At 37.6% G+C, this 19581-nt stretch overlaps 1 protein-coding gene across 2 annotated transcripts in view; it reads left to right on the plus strand.

The window, feature by feature from the left end:
* TBC1D30 (TBC1 domain family member 30) overlaps positions 1-19581 on the plus strand; it is a 56479-nt gene that overhangs the window by 25846 nt on the left and 11052 nt on the right. For both annotated transcript variants that reach the window (XM_085323809.1, XM_085323808.1), the window contains exons 3-9: positions 5447-5508; positions 5893-5958; positions 7776-7901; positions 9422-9607; positions 10165-10333; positions 11551-11719; positions 16480-16585. In XM_085323809.1, the coding sequence (XP_085179935.1) occupies positions 5447-5508; positions 5893-5958; positions 7776-7901; positions 9422-9607; positions 10165-10333; positions 11551-11719; positions 16480-16585 (884 nt within the window). The remainder of the gene's footprint in view (positions 1-5446; positions 5509-5892; positions 5959-7775; positions 7902-9421; positions 9608-10164; positions 10334-11550; positions 11720-16479; positions 16586-19581) is intronic.

Genomic DNA, 19581 nt, shown 5'->3' on the forward strand with positions numbered 1-19581 from the left:
GCGCCCGGGGGGCGGCGGGCTGCAGCCGGCGGCCGCGCTGCCCCCGGGCACGGCGGTGCCCTCCGCGCCGGCTCCTCTGCGCCCTCCGCCCCGTGGCTACCCCGTGGCGCTGAGCCTCCCTAGGCCTTTCCCTCTAAGCCCGTCAGCCGTAGACTTGCAGGGACCCCCTCCACTGGCAGGGACCCCCTCGTCCCACCCAGCCTTTGTCTGTGCCGGGGTGTTGCTGAAATGCGCAGAGATGGGTTTCTTAAAGAGGAAGGCATCGATTTTGCAGCTGTTCTCTTTTTTTTTTCCAGATCCTGCTTCAGTGTTAAAATCTTTTAGGAACCAGGTGGTCAGTCAACAATATGTATTCGGTCTAGGGAGATTAGCATTCAGCAAAAGCACTRATGAGGGTAGTTGTTACTGGATGCTAGATCTTGGTTGCTTGTCATCAWAATGTTGGATCATTTTGTTTTTACAAGATACTGGAAAGCTAAATTCAATTTATAATGTCTGAGCCATCGCTTATAGCTAGAATGTTGTTGATCTTCTGCCTAATCCTAGGCATATAAAAATGTGTAAGCCTGAAGACTGTGGATACAAATCAAAACCTAGAGCAAAGCRCAGAAATCTGTAGGATGCGGTTTCCCTGTTGCACTAGCTGCAYGTGTGTCAGGCACTCAAATACAAGTCAGCTTTAGGAATCACTTAATGCTGGTTGCTGCTGCACTTGAGATTAGTTTTGGATAGTCTCTGACATGACAGAAAACTTATTAATAATAAGGTCTCATATATATTCTATAGGGTTATTCTAGTATAGATTTATTGGAGYGCTGTTATCAAAGGGGCTTCCTGACTTATAATGCTTTCTGACCCCTGCTCCCTTCAGTTTTCTGTAATTCCAGATAATACCATTATCTGGRTAATGACATTCATATACTCCCAGAAAGACTAGAAGTGGTGATAGGAGGTGTAACCATGAATGCCATAGTCCTATGGTGAGGAAGTCCCATTGGTTTGAGGTKTCYGTATTCCTAACCTGGAAGTAAATASAATGGCATCATTCAGAATACATGTTTTCATGTAGTGATGTAGATGGAGCATTTAATAAGGCTTTTTGAAAATAAACTTAATGAAGTTTCCTTCAGATTTTCTTAGTGGTCTGTATCTGCTTTCTGTTTATATTGAGAAGTTTGTGTGGACTGCAGATTTTGGATGTGCTCTGATACTTGCCAGTGAGCTGCRGCTGTTGACAGAAGTGAGTTCATGTAGGATTACTCAGAATATTACTTTTATTCTTATTTTGGAGATGAACACATATGTTTAGAGATAAATTACAGGGTAAGACCTTATTGATTCTGAAGCAAGAAGCAGCAATAAGGTGGTACTTTGTGTTGTTTTTTATTTTCCTTTCCAAGTTCTGACTCCCACTGCAGCAGGAAGCCGCTTTAGGCCTTTTTCCTTGTTTGTTTTCCATAAAATATTTATTGACCTCTCTGTGGCAGGAAGGTTCAAAAGCAGCTTTTAAGTACAGCCAAGAACCTGCAGTGATGTGCTTTGTAAGTTTGAAGGTATGGTTCTGTAGCTCATGCATGTATCAGAACAGGTCATCTTCCTACACTCTTTCTGTTTTAGTACTTCTGAAAAAATCTCAGACTTCRACTCCAACCTTTTGTGCAAGTGGAGCTGTTTAATATATCTGTGGAGTGGGGATTTGATTCCTTCACCCAGATGCTTGACTGACCACAATATTTTTCTTTGCCCTTGTGGCTCATTTCTCTGCCCTGTGTGGTTCTGGGCTACGTTTTGGTCATGCAGTGGAAGACTCCTAGGGCTTGGGAATGCCAGGYGGATAGTCTTCCCTCTTCTAGCTTTTTATTGTTAGCAGTTATAGTGCATTTTATATGGGAAGGCTAATCAGGCTTGTTTTTATTTTAAATAACCTTTCTGCAATTTTTTTTGGTGATTGGTTGCAAGGGCATAGAATAGGCTCTGTTTTGGCATTCTTCTACCCCTCAGGAATTTGATKAGTGACAAACATCAATACCTTCATGTAATGTTTGTATTTATAAAAGAAATTAATTCATGTGTGCCCCCAACAAATTCCTGTCTACATGGGTTARTTTTTTTAGGTATGAAGTGTCAGTTGAAAGTGTATGCCTCGAGGTGATATTTCGTATGCCAAATGTCACTGTAGCCTGGCTGACTTGATCTAAAAGGTCTGAATTGTACTGACAGAGCTTACATGAGAGTCCATGAGAGTAGGAGCTATTGCTGCAAACATGGTACCTTTCTGCCAGGTTGTCTATACGGTGGAGCTGGAAACAAAAATTCCCRCAAGGCCCCACAGGGTCAGGAGTCTCTCTATAAGGAGCATGTGCTTATGTAACGGAGAGGAAGATGGCCCAGAGATAGCGAATGGAGAAAAAGGAGCAAATCCAGTGAAAACAGGTGCTGGTCCCTGGCAGGATTGGATAGATGTGGGGTACTGAGGGGGCAAGAAGGGACTGGTGAGTTGGGGAAGTCTAGGTTACTGTGTGGGGAGAAGGCAACTGAATGCAGGACTAAAGGGAGTCACTAGCAAGATGTAGCACATGATGGAAGTGTAAGGGGGGAAAGATTATATGTGAAAGGAGGCCAATAAAAGGCTGGTGATGGTCCAGAGCAGACAGGATGAAAATGATAATAGGACTGAGTGCAGAAGGAGAAATATATGCCGTGATGGGAGATTCATTAGGAGAAGGGAAATGGTGGGGGTACAAAGGGTACAAGAGGAGCTAGAAAAGGGATAGGCATTAATTTCCTTGGGGAAGCTCTGAAGTCCAGGGACAAATTCAGTGGAAAGTGTGGAAGCTGCACATTGCAAGATGATTCCTGTGCCAGAAACAAGTAGCCAGCGATGCAGTGCTCCCGCTTGCTGATCATCTTCCTGCAGATGTCCCAGGAATGTGTGCTGAACTTGATGGTGAAGGTGAACTTGAATCACAGGATATTCCTAGAAGGATAACTTTTCCAACCTGTTTTGCCTTTGAAATCTTTAGATAAAAGTAAACAGCTCAGTCTGTGCTGTCTTGCCCCTTTCTTTTATGTTTACATGCAGTATTTTTGCTGGACAGTGTCCTAATTTTCTGGTTTTAGGAAGTCTAAATACTTCAGAGCATTATGTGAACAGGAATAAGGCACCATCCCTGTATGGTCTCACTCACTCACTATGGTTTGCTCACTATTGCTCCTGTCTCTCCCCTGTCACATGATCTGATCAAAAGCATCATGTCTTGTGATTTTGGATACATTTCTCGACGTATAACTGGGACTGGGAACAACTAAGAGGACATAGGCTGTGTGGCTTCTACAAGACATTATTATTTGTAGCCTGACCAAGAGGTTTCTCACTGTACTGTAGAGAGATACCCAGCCATGTAGCCTTGTGCTACCATAGGATGTCATTCTTATTTCTAGTAATTTTCACACCTGCTTAATTCTCTGCCATGATTTGATAAGCTTTATGGACTGAGATCCAAGAGTCTCATTTCAGTCTCATTTAATCAAGAGAGATATAGCTGTCTGCTGGCCTATGTGAGGTTCCTGGTCATAATGATAGTTAATTCTACCTTACTGAGATAATTTTTGACCATACTTGCCCTTTGTAAACCTGTCTGTCTCTATTTGCAGCTTTCTCATGCCCTTTTTAAGACAAAGAGAGAATTTATTTCAGAGGTCTTTAAGTCTTGGAAAACTGTAGTGCTCAATATTTGGCTGTTGTGTTGAAAATGAATACACAATTATTTTGGAAGGTTATTGCTTCTTTGCTACCGGGCAATATTAGATAGCATGTCGATTATGTTACCTTAACAAAAGGGGTTCTGGGCCTGTTGTCTTTGTGTAGGTGTTTGCGTTATCCAGTACACTGGACTGCTTGGGAATGAGACTTTTTCATATTTACAGCAAACGGGATATGATTTTATCTTGGTTCATTACTGAAAGTACTACGTTGTTTTGCATTATTAGTAAGAGATTTATCTATTAGGAATCCCTGCTGAGTGCCCTGGAGTCCTAGCACACAAGGAATACAAATAAACAGTTACTTCCAAGAATAACTGTTAATCCTCAATTTATTTTTTTTCAAGACGTTTGTATTATGTTTTGAAGCTCTTATGTTTCTAGATTTGACAAGCATTTTTAAAATCTGAGGCAGGTTGCAGTGATGCTGTTCTAAAATGCTCTAAACAATACCGGTTCTTTTGCTTGTCTTTTCTTTCTCTTCCCTCTCCCCCATMCCCCAGTCTTGAAGGATAAGGCTTTGTCTTTCTATTAATCTGGCAGCTAGCTTTTAATTTACTTATCACCAATTCAGTATGCAAATGCTGACAGATGTTTTACATTTGAGCACTAGCAAATGCCACTACAGTTTCAGTTTTTATCAGACTCATAGGCTTAGTCTTCCAAAGCACTGAGTATTACTGGTGAGTTGATTTGCATGGATTTAATATACTTAACACCTTGCAGGATTAAAGTTCTTTTTATGTGGCTGTTTTGAATATATATTCAAAAATGTTAGGCTTGCTATTCTAGGAAGACCAGAAGCTATGCATAATATTCTAAAAATGAAACAATACGTCATACTAAATTATGGAGGAGAAATAAAGACCGCCTTTATTCTTTATGCCAGAAAACTAGAGGAATGCAATGTTCAGCACCCGTGCTTTGGACAGCGACATTTGAAGGACTAAAGAATGCTATAAATCAAAATGTGTGATATTAATTAAATTAAAAGTGTTACTATTATTCTTGTTGTGCATGTCTAGATGCTGCAGTTGAGATCCTGTGTAGGCCAGACTTGAGATCCTAATATTCTATGTAATATTGTATTTTAAAGCATCTCTGCTAACATGCTATATAACAATTAACATAATTTGCTTTTATGGTGAAAATAACATCTAAGTTTAAATGTAAACATTGAACAAATGTGATTTGTGTCTTGAAGAACTATAATATATTTAGTATCCTGTGCAACTGAGTAATTTTAACATGCCAGAGTTAGAAATTAGTATGAAGTGTTTTAACATCAAAGAGTTGAAACAGATGGAAAGAAACTCTTTGTCTCTGTATATGTTTTTTTTCTGTGGGTGTATATGGCAGTCTGCAATATTCAAATATGGCACTTAGAATACAGTGAACTACATGATTCTCAGTGAAAGGAATCATGCTGACCTACTGTGTTAGAGTGAAGAGGGGATTATGAGATTTTAAAGATATGTTGTTTATATATACTTTTTAACATATGGCTYGAGTTCACTGTGAAGACAAGACTTGGTAGAAACAGATTGAAATATAGTTATTCAAACAAATGCAGTTGAAATCTTGGGTTATTTGKTTTTTTATTCTTTCTGAACTGAATTTAGTTCTTTCTGAACTAAAAGTCATTTAGTTCATCATCATTTATATTTTCTCTTTTTGTTTCTAGGGGTTGATACAAAATTGAAGTTCACTCTTGAACCATCTTTAGGTCAAAATGGTTTTCAGCAGGTAATTTAATTCATTCTTCTCTGAACTTGAAAGACTAGGTTCTTTTTGATAAAGATACCTGCCCTATTTCAAAAGTGCATTGCTCCATCATCATAATGTCTGTGTATTATTTCTAATTGCATAAAGAATGTTCCATTARTACTTGGAAATGGCAATAGTTTTTCTTTCTTTAAGATACCTCATAAATCTTTGTATCCTAAAATATTTCATTTTTGTTATATCCTTAATTCATATTTTTCCTGAAAATAGATTAAGCAATTAAACTCTGAAATGTGAGCATTAAAATTAAATGAATGTGCATTTCTGAGGTGGTGTAGATTTTACCACATTGTTGCATTGAGTTAATGGCATATTTTTACCGGTTTTGAATGTTTTTGCTTCTAGTGGCATGATGCACTCAAAGCAGTGGCCAGATTGCCAACAGGCATACCAAAAGAATGGCGGAGAAAGGTAGGTAGTTCTGTGTGCTTTTTGCGGCATGTCACTTCGTGGGTTTCTCACGAGAGAGAGAGATGAACATCAACATTACCAGTGTTTTTCTTAACAAATATTTTGGAGTTTTAAATTTAACTTGTACTGGGAATTCGTCATAGTTAATGCTCTTTAGTGATCACTTCAAAGGGCAGCGGGAGAGACTGAGGAGACAAGTAAAGATGGGTGTTTACACCAGGGAGGTTCTTTCTGCTTGGGGCTTATGTAATTTATTCCAGTGCAGATATTATTGCTTTGTTTTGTCAGTCTCAAGGAATTACACTGGTGAAGCTGCCCAGCAGCTGAAGAGCAACTGAAAGGAGAGCAGATCTCCAGTGTAGGCTGTTGTACTTAYGAAGGTGAAATTGATAAGTGCTAGTGCTGGCAAGGGGGTGCACAGAARCATTTGATGGGAAAGGCATATTGCTTAGATAGGAGAGTTCAGGAGTGATTCAAAGTGCCATTAATGTGAAATTAAACTGAGTTGGTGTTGTAGAAAAGGGTCTAGTGGGATTACACTGAATTTACTTTACTACTTGCCTTAACAATATTTGATGTTCCCTAGTACTAAAAAAAGGGCATGTATATTTGTCTTTTGTAAAACSTAAATGAGAAACATGATCTTAGTTTTAAAAATGCAGTTTTACTAAAAGGAGTTTTTGAAAAACTGTATTAAATATGTATAGCTCAGTACATTTTTGATGTTTTGTATCATTTTTCTTTCTTACTTTCTTCTTGCTGTCTTTTCAACCTGTACTGTTCAGTCTGTTTACACATTGGAGGAAGGAAACAGAAGAATTATAGGGGCATCACTTTCCTTACATCACTACCRTTTTATTTTTAATCTATGACTCCAATGAATCATTATACCCATTCAGTGAGTGTTTCAGAACTGCACTTTCGTTTTTTTTCTGTTGTGCATGAGTGGCAGATGTGTCTCTTCTCACTTGTATCTGTGGGAAGTGTCTGAATTGCTTTTCTCACTTGGGTGGGTTAATGACTAATATAAAACTTGTCCCTTTTGCTTTCATGATTTCTTTCAATTTCTTGAAAAGTCGTTCACCACTATTTTGTCATTGTGGTCTCTTGCGTTTCTTTATTGTTCAGGAACTTTTAAAATGTTTAATGAAGGTCCAGTCTTTAACTTGAATGTACATATCTAAAGTTGCTTTGGTAATTACTGAGTAATCAAAATATTTGTTTTCAAAACTACCTGTAGCGCCAACAGTTTAGAAAGCCCTGTTATGAATAACTTACTCTGATCTAAGTAATACTTTGGGATTAATCCCAAATGCTTTATACTGGAACCCTCCTCTTCTGTAATGTTGATCAGAAGAGACCTCGGGAGAGAGAGATACTATGAGATTTCTCTTGCGGAGTTTCTTAAAGATGGATCCATGGTGGAATTTGAGGAAAACCTGAAGCTATATTGCCTTTTTATAATACTTTTTGCTGGTTGTGTGGTTAGAAGGATGACCTGGCCAGGAGCGTCCTTGCGGGAGGATGGACATCCGTCTTGGAGGGCCAATGTGAATTCAGTTTCTGACAGTAGACTTGCATCTTTGTTAGAGGTTCATGGAACAGCACATGTAATGCTAACTGTTTCCCTCCCTTCTGTTTTAGGGAGCAAGGTATGACTTGGATTGTTCAGAAATTGTTTTAAATATAGTTCTCTTCTGCATAATCCAAGTCTCAGAGCAGATCATGTATGGCTAGAGCTGATAAGGTTCATCTGATTGTACACATATGCTGCTCATATTCTACCTGAGAAATAATGCATTTTTGTATATTTCTAGGTTTGGCTGACCCTAGCTGATCAGTACTTGCACAGTATAGCCATTGACTGGGATAAAACAATGCGTTTCACATTCAATGAAAGAAGTAATCCTGATGATGACTCCATGGGCATCCAGATAGTAAAGGTAGCCAAGTAATTAGTTTTTTCTTTTTTTAAATGAAAAGTGAAGATTTGTTTGAAGAAACGGAATTTGGATTTATTTTTTTTCTCTGCTTCTGCATTGGCACAAATTATACCTTAATTTCCCTTGGCCCACCAAAATTATTTCTTCTGCTTTTTGGGTCCTTCTTCTGCATTCATCTGGTTGGTGTTTACTGAAAAAAATGCTCTTACTAGAACATTTTCCCTAGTTTTCTGGAGACAGAGGTACATAMGGGTTCTTCTCCCTGTTTTATAAATAAATATAAATATTTACTCGGATTAAACAGTATTATAGATATTGAGCATATTTTCAGTTATTTTGCAGTAGTGAAACATCTTTGCTTATGTATTTTTCTCAGCTGATTGACATTTTATATTTAAAGTAGTAGCCACTTTTGAGCAGAGGCTTATCAGATTTATATTGCTGTGGTGTTTTCAATCTTGACCTATTTGCGTAGGAGAGATCTTATATGTTCTGTAGTCACCATAATTAAGAGTATCCAGAGCAAAGTACTTTGTGTTACTGATTATTACAGATGTCATCTGTACTTGGTAATTTAGACTGTAGATATTACTCATGAGATAATAAAATTTGTAGTAGGTGTTTTGCCTTTCACTCACAAATCTCTGAAAATCTCCTGAATGTCACTTTTGTTTTTTTATGTTTTGAAAACTTAGTTTGCAATGGCAAACTACAAAGTGGACAGTCCTTTTACGCTTTGATACAAACAGTTGCTCTTTTTCATTTGGTCATTTTAAAAAAGGTATTTTGTCTGTATCCTTTTTCTAACACCAATTGCTACTTCAAAGAATGCAATAGTAATAGTGAGCATGTTTCAGTCCAAAACTCCAATGGTTTCTAAAACAAAGTTTTTGAGGAGCAGGTCATTGGCAAATGCTCGCTGGAAATTCTGTATCTAGCTTCAAACCTTGAAATTGTTGCTGTTAATATAAGTTGCATATGAGCATCCACTCTAGTCCTTCATTCCGTGTTGTGCAAGGTTAACAAATCATGATGTTCTGCTGATGATTTTAATGGTTGCCCTGTGCAATGAAAGTGATTTAGAAACAGAAAAATGTGATATTCTTCTTAGTAACTTAAACAGAAGACTAAGAGAATACATTTTTCTGGAAGCCTTACTTCTGAAAATCTGTAAAATCCAAAGAAAACAGCATTCTGTGGCTGAAGATTTTAAAAAGATTTATGCAGCTGTTATATTTTGCCTCTTTGAAACACAGGTATCTTCTAATATCTTCTGTGGCAACTTCATATGGACATCTTCTAGGTTATTTGTTTATTTAAGACCTTGCTCAATTATTTCACTTCTTCAGTAAGCTAAAGGTTTTCAAATTAAAAAAGAAACATTTTCAACTCTGGGAATATATATTAGGAGGGGGGAGGGGGAACGAAAACTGAGATAGGCAGGAGAGCTGAAGGGGGGAGGAAAATGCGTAACTTTTCTTCCCTTTTTTTTCTTCCTTTTTTTTTCTTTTTCTTTAAAGGACCTTCACCGAACTGGTTGCAGTTCTTACTGTGGCCAAGAGGCAGAGCAAGATCGAGTAGTATTAAAACGAGTTTTGCTGGCTTATGCCAGGTGGAATAAATCTGTTGGCTATTGTCAAGGTTTTAACATATTAGCTGCACTCATTCTGGAAGTAATGGAGGGCAATGAAGGGGATGCCTTGAAAGTAAGTAAAATTTTTTTGTTGCGTTGTTGAGGATTACTTTTAGTTGGTGAATTTTAGAATAAACGAAAGCGTGGATTTGTAGACAACCTACAGGAGCAGGACTCAAAGGAACTTTTTTTAGAGAACAGTATCTTGCATTTTGCAAAAAAAGATGATTATTTGGATGGTAAGTCTTCTATTTGAGACATTGAACAACCAGGCACAGGACAGTGGAACTTTCCAACAATTTGGAGCATTTCCTAAACACCTTTCACTGTGAAATTGATTTAAGTCGTTAATGGTCTATAAAGTCTGAACAACTATAAGAAGCTATCTTAACTTTTGTGCCTTGGTTGTTTGTGGATACCTGGATTACCTGTGGATGCTTAAAGTGATATTACTTTTCCCAGGGCTCAMAATCCACATAAATGGAGATGCCAGAGGCATGTGTCACCGCTAGCTCAAAACTGTAGTTTAGCAAAAGAGGATTTTAGGATTATATATAGGGTTTTCTTTTTGTTATTCCTTGAAAATAACAGGCACTGTAAGTCCTATACTTACACTTAATTTTCTTACAGATCATGATTTACTTAATTGATAAAGTACTTCCTGATAGCTATTTTGTCAATAATCTCCGGGCTCTGTCTGTGGATATGGCTGTTTTTCGAGATCTATTAAGAATGAAACTTCCTGAACTGTCCCAGCACTTAGATACTCTGCAAAGAGCTGCTAACAGAGAAAGTGGAGGTAGGTTCAACAGATAATACTATTAAATTCCTTTTCACTATTGTTTCACTGAATACTGATCTAAAAATCCAGTCTTTTAGATATTTAAATAAATATATAGCTTGGAACATATATTTAAAATTGTTAAAAGTGAAAGAAGGCTGTTTCCATTTTGCTAAGTGAGAGTGAATGTTGGCTGGTTATCATTTCGTCACCTGGATGCCTAGCAGTATGCACATACAAAATAACCCTTACTGTGTTGCTACCTGAAAGCAGGCCTTGCACTGTGGATTTCAGGTATAGCATTCCATCCAGACTTACTTCTTTAACAAGACAGCTGATTTTTTTTTTTTTTTTTTGGGTGAGTTTTTTTTTGGGGGGGGGCTGGGTTTGTTTTTTGTTTGTTTGTTTGTTGATTTTTTTTCCCTTTTGGTCTGGAAGTTAAGTGCATCCTGAGCTCCATCTTAAAGAAGATCTACCACCATATTATTTACCACAGTAAATAAAGAATCTCCTGACTGTGCCAAAGTATGTAAAAACAAAGGGTATCAAGTAAGCATTTGCTTTTTGAAAGTGTTTTTGCAGGCAGCAGCCTCTTTGGATCATGGTCTCATATCCATCAGCTGACACTCAGATGCATAAAGTACTCTGAGCATAACAAGAGTGTAAAATTTCAGATTTTCAGGCTGATTTTATCTGAAACTGTTAGAAAGTCAACTGCTTCACATTTCAGAAATCTGAATGTGTTACAGCCACTTCTGCTAGGTTGACAGAAGCTTAGCAAAGACAATATATTGTGAGATTTTAAWACAACAGATAAGACTAAAAGACAGTCACCTTCAGGCAGCTAATGACTTTTTTCCCCATTAGTTCATGTAGAAACACTTTTTAGAAAAAAAGAAACAAAGAGCTTTTAACTCTTGTGGCTTTGGGGAAGGGAAAGCAATCTTTCCAATAAAAAAATGTGTGGCGGTGGTTTCTAAAGTTAACAGGTATCTCCAGCACCAATGCTGTTGCTTAGAGCTTTCTGCAGTGCAGCAAAATGAAAGCTGACTGGATATGTTGCTTTTTCCATTGCTCTTGTTCTCAGCTCCTCTTTGGACAGCTGCAACATGAAAAGGCTTTAAGCAATAACAGAATTACTTGAATGACTTCCGCATACAGAACTGTGTCAGTTTGTACTCCTTGTAAAATAGCAGTAAAATCAGAATGACTTTAAGAATTTCTTTTTTTTTCAGGAGGCTATGAACCCCCACTTACAAATGTCTTCACAATGCAATGGTTTCTGACCCTTTTTGCCACTTGCCTGCCTAACCATACAGTTCTGAAGATCTGGGATTCTGTATTCTTTGAAGGCTCTGAAATTATACTGAGAGTAGCCCTGGCTATCTGGGCAAAGCTGGGAGAGTAAGTAATTATTTTTTATCTAATCTTCTCTTTAATATGAACAATGTATATAACTTGTATGTTGTTGTGAAGAGCATGTTTTCAATTCTAAACAAGATGTGGTCTTTCAAGAGAATACATCTCCTTTGAAAAAGCTGCAGGAAGTGTGTCTATGGCTTCTTCAAATATGTGGGCTGGAGAACATCATGATTGCAGGAAGATGGGCTTGATAATGAATTGACCCTTCCTGCAACAGATGTCTCCAGTTATTTGTGTTGTCTTCATGCTATGCTAAAATATTGATTGGACTTTCAAGTACAGAGAAATCTGAGGGAGATAATAAATACTCTATAGAAAGAAATACAGAGAGACTTGAGGGCGATCAGCTGGCTTATTTGGGTACCTGAAACTGGGGATAGATGTTATTTCCCTCATTTTCACTTTCCAGGCAGAGGAACTTAAGGATTGAGCCCATTAGCTCTACCTGAGAAAAAGAGTTAAGTGTTACTAAGACAATGATTTAATATTACATAGTTATTTTCTGTTACGTGCTGCTAACAAGTTTTCCTGAAATTCTCTGCTTCTAAGTGCGTTCTAGCCAACTTTCTATTAAAATCTTTTATGGTTTCGGAAACCTGCCACATAGGACAAAAGACAAGAGATCATTAGTTCTTCTTAACTGCTTCTATTGCCATAGCAAATATTTACTTTCCAAAGAGAATGAACAGTCCTCCTGGAGAAATCAGAATTTTGTCACTGACTTCAATGAGAAGTGTGGGCTCTTACTGGCCAAACAGTTGCTAGTTCATCTGGAAACTTCTTTCAGTTGACATCAGCAGCTGCTTTGAATTTTTCTTGTGACATCTACCAATACTCACCTTCCTTCTCTACCTGAAGGTTTCTTTTCTTTTTTCTTTCAGAAGAAATTAGCAGCACGGGCTAGTAACATTTTGTGAGATTCATTTAGTGTATTTCCTTTTTAATCTGAAGAAAAATAATTAGAGTGATAATTGCCTAAGACCTTTATTTGTTCCATTCATGAATTAAACTTTCATGAATCATATACATTAGGATTAAGCTATCTGTAGTCCCCTTGTATATTATTACTTTGTACTATACCGCTAGATAAAAGTTGCTATTGCACTGAGTTTCTGTGCACTTATAAGCTGCAATTACAAATGTTCCAACTCATAACATGGTAAAAAAGAAAGTCACTGCTTTGCAGAATTTACTGTAAAATCTAATTAAGGCACAAATAAAGTATGTGAATTACAAAAATGGGAAGGATCCGCATAGAGAAGTCATCTGTGAGACTAAGATCGAGTGAGCAAGCTAATCACACTGCACAACTGTACAACTTGTTTGTGGGGAGTGGGAGGTGATGTGGCTTCAGGACCAATTTGAGGCATTTAACAGATATTAGCAGTGATGTGATAACAGAGATGCAGAAGAAGACAGATCACAAAATGGACAACTGAAATGCAGTAAGTTTATGATTAATGCTGTCCTATGAGATGAGGAAGTGAAGGAAGACTGGGCACTGTGTTTTTGCTGGGAGGAGATGATGATTTTGTTTATTTCTCCCCAAACTAAATGCTGCAGTAGTACAGGGGGGATTTAGAGAAGTAAAACCAGAGACAACAATCAGAGTCTCACGATCTTCATGTTTTTCATGAATATCTTTCTAGATGTGAAAATGGGATGAGCAGCGCTTTATTAAAATTTGGGAGGTTCTATTATGCTTGTGTTTTGAGGGAAAGAGACTTAAGGAATGGACAGGTTGAAAATAGGGGCATAGGGAAAGTAATATGTGAGTTCATGAGATACTGAAGGTATTAGGGAAGATAAGCAGTTAAGTTTCTGTGATAATTGGCTACATACCCATTACTTTTATTTTTTATTCACTGCTCAATCATTCTTTCAGCTAAAGTGTGTTAAGATTTCAGTAGTAGCTCCATAGTTGAATGGTGGTTTCCTAATGTAGATACTTAAGGTAGATGAATAGAAGTTTTGTCTTCTAATCCTTCAGCAAAAAGGCAGTATACTTTTTTTGGTCATTCCAGCAGCTGTGATTTAACAGGAGATTATAATATGTTCAGTCTTTGAAAGTTYCAGGTCACAAATAGATAATACAAATGATTTGTAAAAACAAGCGTGTTTTAGTTTTAGGAATGCTTCCTGTAATTGGTGAATAYAGTAACATAGGAAGAAAAATAGCAGCCATAAAAATGGTAAAGATTCCTGTAGTCAGAAGCAGATCCTTATACAGTGTGATTGTAAACAATCAGGAAGAGCCTGGACACTTGCTGAGTCAAAGGAGAAAGTCTTACTGTTAAGAAAGATTAGAGTACTGCCTTTCAAAGCAGAGCGAATTCTGAGGAAACCCAGCTGTTACGCAGACTGCTCTCACCTGGGAAACGGGAGGTGGATCAGCAGATGTTCAATGGCCATATTATSCAGATGGAAATTGCCTCAAGTTAGTCCATTTTGGATCTAGCCACAGCAGAGAAATCTGYTGCCGCCGCAAGCAGCGGTTCAACTGAAAATCATGGTCATCTTTTCATAGTTAGGCACTTTCAGGACACTGTCTCCTACTTTTCCCAGTGTAATAGGACCAACAGGAAAGATGCCAGGGGTGGATCTTGGAAATCCTGATTTTAGACTAGAGGTAGCTCTGTGTGCTGGAAGTTTCCTGTATGTGTTTGATTTCTTCAGCAGTGTTTCCAGATGTTTACATGTTACCAGGCTGAAATTGGTGGCATGAAGATTTAAAGTCCAAAACTTTAAGATGCTATGGGTCAAAGGCCATGAAAAATCTGTGTTCACCTTTACACCTTTCTGGATTTTGTTATTTGTTGGCTTTTATTCTTTTTCATCCTAGCTACCTGAACAGAATCTCTTAATCAACAAAGAGCAATTTTAGAGCTCCTTTTTAGTTATTAGTGTGATGCCTCTCAGTTCTGATGAATGCCGGGGAAGAAATGTAATTTACTTCTCCAGCCTATAGTTTTTTTTTTCCTCAAGTCAGCTTGCTAGACTTAGATTTTAGACCAAAAACTAATGGCAAAACAGATCTTAAGCCTTATCTTACAGACATAGATATTTTGTTTTTAAATGCCTGATATAAAGCTTAAATGAATAATGGGTCATTCAGTAGATTTCCTCAAAACAATGATTTCAGCCAGAGTGATTCCAGAACTATGATTTTTTCTAACTAAAGATCTATCCTACTAGATCTTCCTGGAACTATTACAGCTAGGTTTCCTGCCAAAGAATGCATACTTCTTTTCTTTAAGGGTATTTTTAGAAAGGAAAAATTAACTTGTGTATAGCTCTAAGACACCCTAACTACATTAAAAGAATGTGGATTGCTTTAATTTCTTCCAGATTTATTGCAAAGTTTTAAGTGAGTCTTTTTAAAACTATAAACTTCTAATCCACAGGATAATAATTTTTATTTTCTCCTTGAAGGTACTGTAAATTTAAATGAATATTTGCAAAATATAATGGTATCTTTGAGTGGAAGTTGTTGTAAATGCAAGGAATGGATTAATTTTAACTAACTAATCAGTGGTTTATTACTCTTCTTTGCTTCCCCATCTCCATCCTTAATTGCTTTTGTTGTCTGAAGGTCAGACAAGGGTTCTCAGAAAAACTAGTAGGAATAAGATTAATTTTTATTCTGAGAGGTCTGAAGAAAGACCTTGAAAGTTCAAAAGCTTTTTTAATTGGATTAGATCAGTGTATCCTTTAATCAAGCTGTGACACAGTGGCTTTATAATATATGTAGCTAAGCTGACCAACTTGTATGCATATATGCACAAAAGAAAGCCCAGTGTTGTTTTTTGCACAGCTGTGTGAGATGTTACAAGATTAATTTGGCAAGAGACACTTACTGCACTGAATCCTATGTGATGACACAAGTTTTAAAACCTCAAACTCATTCTCAGTATTTTAGAGGTGGTAGATTTATTTTCTGGCTAGCATTACACTTGATGGGATAGAAATAAAATAAATTTTTCCCTTCAGGGGAGAGGATGTTTACTGACTGACCTGAGGTACATCCAACAACCATTCACAAAGACATATTACTCATTGTTCTCTTCCTTTAGGTGATGCTCTGTGGGTGATTTTGTTTTCAGAAACTTGAAAAGTAAAAAATGCTTATATCCCTGATAAAGAGATAAAGACAATTTGAGAACAGTGTTCATAGGTATGCAGGATATGAGAGAATTTCTCTGCATTCTGCGTTGTGTGAGTACAATTCTACTGAATACAATTGTATATACATATTTATTTTCTCCACTGGCGTGTTTCCTGGCCAAACAAAATTTTCCTGTTTGGCAAAGAGACAATTCAGCCACTGAATTCAGCTTGCTGGTGCCCTGTGAAGGATGTGCGGTGAGGCAACCAAGAAATCTTTATGCTGCTTTTTTTGAACTGATGACAAAGCTCCCTTGTGTTAGTAGGAGGCAAGATTTATCGTTTTTCGAGTTGTAGAAGTGAAAGGAGCAGAATGAAGAACGTGTCCATACATGCATGAATCCTTTGTCACGGGCAGTCAGGCCAGTAAATTGTGCTCAGTCCATTCTTTTACTGCATCAGTATTTCTAATGTGATGTGCATAATTTTATTATTTGAAAGTGTGGGGAGGATTGCAATGAACTTAAGCTTACTAATAGAATTGCATGTTTTACGACTGCAGAAAGTTCAATTTTTGTTTGGGAGTGTTTAATCATATGTAAAAACAAAACAAAAGTCCAACATATATTTTGATGTAGGCAAATAGAGTGTTGTGAAACTGCAGACGAGTTTTACAGTACCATGGGCAAGCTGACCCAGGAGATGCTGGAGGATAGTCTGATTGACAGCAATGAACTCATGCAGGTGAGTAAATGTGGTATAATTATTGTTTGTGTGTTCTGGGCGTTCTTTGGATACTGATTTCTAAAGAGTTATGCTTTTTATGCAGGAACTACAGAAACCTAAACTCTTCCAAGAATAAAAAATAACATAACTGGGTTAAACTAACATGTCAGTGGAACAAATAGATGACCTGCAATTAAAGCTAAAATCTTTGCTTACTCATTAAGTGTAGAAAACTACTAAGCCTCCATCTGATTAAAAATTGGATGCCATTCTGACAGCTGGAAGTGTGTTGTAATATAATGCCCAGATGTTACTTAAGTTATGACTGGTAAAAGATTCTACATCTTATTTTTAGAGTGTTCTTTTGTTTTGTTTTGCTTTTTTTTCCCAGTTATTCATTACAGGGTGTCCTTTTCATTCTGCAGACACTGTGGGAGACTAGAGTTTATCAACTGAAAAGAGAAAAAAAAACCCTCTTCATGAATAATAATAATAAAAAAAGCCATGAACAGTCATCAGGGGACTATAAACAAAGGCATTTGTAGATAATTGCACTCACTGGATTCTTAAAGCTTACGTCATTGTATAAGAACAAAGATTACATTGTTCTGGGAAAAAAGGCCTTTTAGTGTTGCAGACAAAATTTTATTGATTGCACGTGCATTTTTTCTTTCTAATATCCTTGAGATGTTGTCTGTTTGGGTGGTTAGTGAAGACTTCATTGTGCACTCCTAGAACTCTGCTTTTGATGGGTTAGAGTATGGTGATTAATTGGGTGTAAATATGGGAGCAAATAATTGTCTGAAATTTTTGACCTGCCTTCATCTCAGAATAAGAAGTTAGATGTGTTTTTTTATAATAGTTGGCAGGTGACTTTTGTTTCTGTACATGGTCTACCCATTATTGGAAGCAATATGTTTTGGCTGTCTGGGATAATACACTTCCGTAGTCTGGTGAAGTATGGCCCTGGAGTAAAAGATCACTTTCAAAAAATTTTTTTTCTAATTTTGTGTTATGAGAGAGCTCTAGGGATAGGAGAGGTCAGCAATGTGGCTTTGTTTTGCTTTGAAAATAGAAATGCAGCTGGTCAGAGGTACCCACATGGTTTTTAATTGGATATTATGGTTCTTCRCAAGACAGTTCAAATATCCAAGTGTGAGGAGGGCAGCACAAACTGATGCCTTCTCGTGTGCATTATGTTTCAGTTCCTGGCCTCAAGTACAAAAGCAAGAGGTGGCAGCATATGTCGCAAAAAATAATGCTGGGAAAGCTGAAGTATGCTTAAGTGACTCAGTTTTGGATTTCTTTCTTCCTTGTTGTGTATAGTGCAAGATAAATCACAGGTACTTTACAGACTGCAGGGATGGAAAGATTCTTTCGTAACTGTTGCAATTATTATAATATGAATATATTAAATTAGCAGTCTTTTTCAACAAAAAATGAGAARCACTTAGTGGAAAGTATACAGGTATTCATATTGTAGGTGTATACTGTGTGATGCTTACAGGAGTGTTAGGACAGGATATTGTTGCCACTGGTRTGAAGGTAGTATAGTAGATATAAGGTCCTTTTGCAAAGTAGGAGGAGTGTGTCTGTTTTCTGTGTGACTGCACAGTTCAAGAAACCACCCAACAGTTGAGAACGCATTCATCAGGTAAAAGGCAGGCATCGGCAGTGCAGCCGTCTGTCTGAGCTGCTCGATGTGGGCACTCTTCACCCTGAATTAGGTAACGTAGGTGTTTGGTGTGAGGGGAGTTGAATTCCACTCCATGTGGCAGGCTGCATTCAAACTATTTGTTCTTTGTGCTGGAGTAGAAAATAGAAAAACATGAACCCATGCATTAATGAAAGGATCCAGTGTACTCGTGCCTGATGACTTTTTTTCAAGATGGCTCAACTGTGGGAAAGGGTTAATATAACCTGGTTTGCTTTTCCCACACAGATCAGTGAAGGCTGTTAGCGGCAGTCTTCTCACTTTTCTTTAAACTTGTGTGACAGTGACATTTGCACCTGAGCTACCTGTATCCTCACTTAAGACAGTGAACAGTTACAGGCACTTCTAGGGCACCAGGAAAAAAAAAGTATGCTCTAAAAGGCTTGTTTATTTGGTTAGGAGTTAGTGAGRGCTGGCTGATGCCTCAGGAGCAAGTGTTGATGGGACAGATGTCTAAACTAGATCAGAAGAACTTTTGCCCTCATTCTCTTCACCAGCACGTATACCTGGTACAAGTTCATCATTCAAAGACTCTTTTCTTCCATATAGATGGTGCACGTACCTGGAATTAAGAGCTTAAAGCTTCTGCAAATTTGGGCCTTAAATGGCAAGTGTTCTTTTTAGTTATACGGGGGAGAGCAGGAAGGATTGGAGGAGCAAGCAAGGCTACAGCTTCAGCCCATTTTCAGATTAAATAATTAAAGTGAATAAGGGTAAGTGCTGCACACTTCAGATGCTAGGTCAGGTATGTATTCAGGACTAGAAGCTGAACAAATACAGTATTCAGTGCCCACAGATACTCTCAACACTGTGTGTTAGTTTGAGTAGTGCATGCTTTCATGCCTTCTCAGAAAGCGAGTACTTTTTATAAGCAACTGAATGAATTCAGTTTGTACACTTAAAAAACATTCCAGTGTGAAGATGAGAAGAAAACAGGAAAAGGAGAGGAATCCCTGTGTGTTTACTGTGGTGAAGGAGAATAGGGGTTAATCCCTCTCTGTTATCGTAACATTTTTAGACTATCTCATATAGACACTATTATTCTGATTTGAGTGTATTCATCATTAACCTTTTCGGAGGGGAGGAGAGATTYTGTTTGTTTTTTGTTTTGCTTTTCCTAGTGAAAAGAGATAGAAGGGCCTTCAACCAGTGTGGGACTGCTCTTGAGTGAAATGTTTGTGAGCTCTCTGGAAAAGCAAAATTGCTTACCGTCTTTTGGAAGTCATAGCCTGTCACCTTTGTAGAGTATTTTTCTGAGAGTATAGATGGCTTTGCATTTTCTGAGTGAGGCAGAAGGCTG

Source organism: Rhea americana, unplaced genomic scaffold, assembly GCF_003343005.1.
Source record: "Rhea americana isolate MKP2758 unplaced genomic scaffold, rheAme1 scaffold_88, whole genome shotgun sequence".
NCBI lineage: Eukaryota > Metazoa > Chordata > Aves > Rheiformes > Rheidae > Rhea > Rhea americana.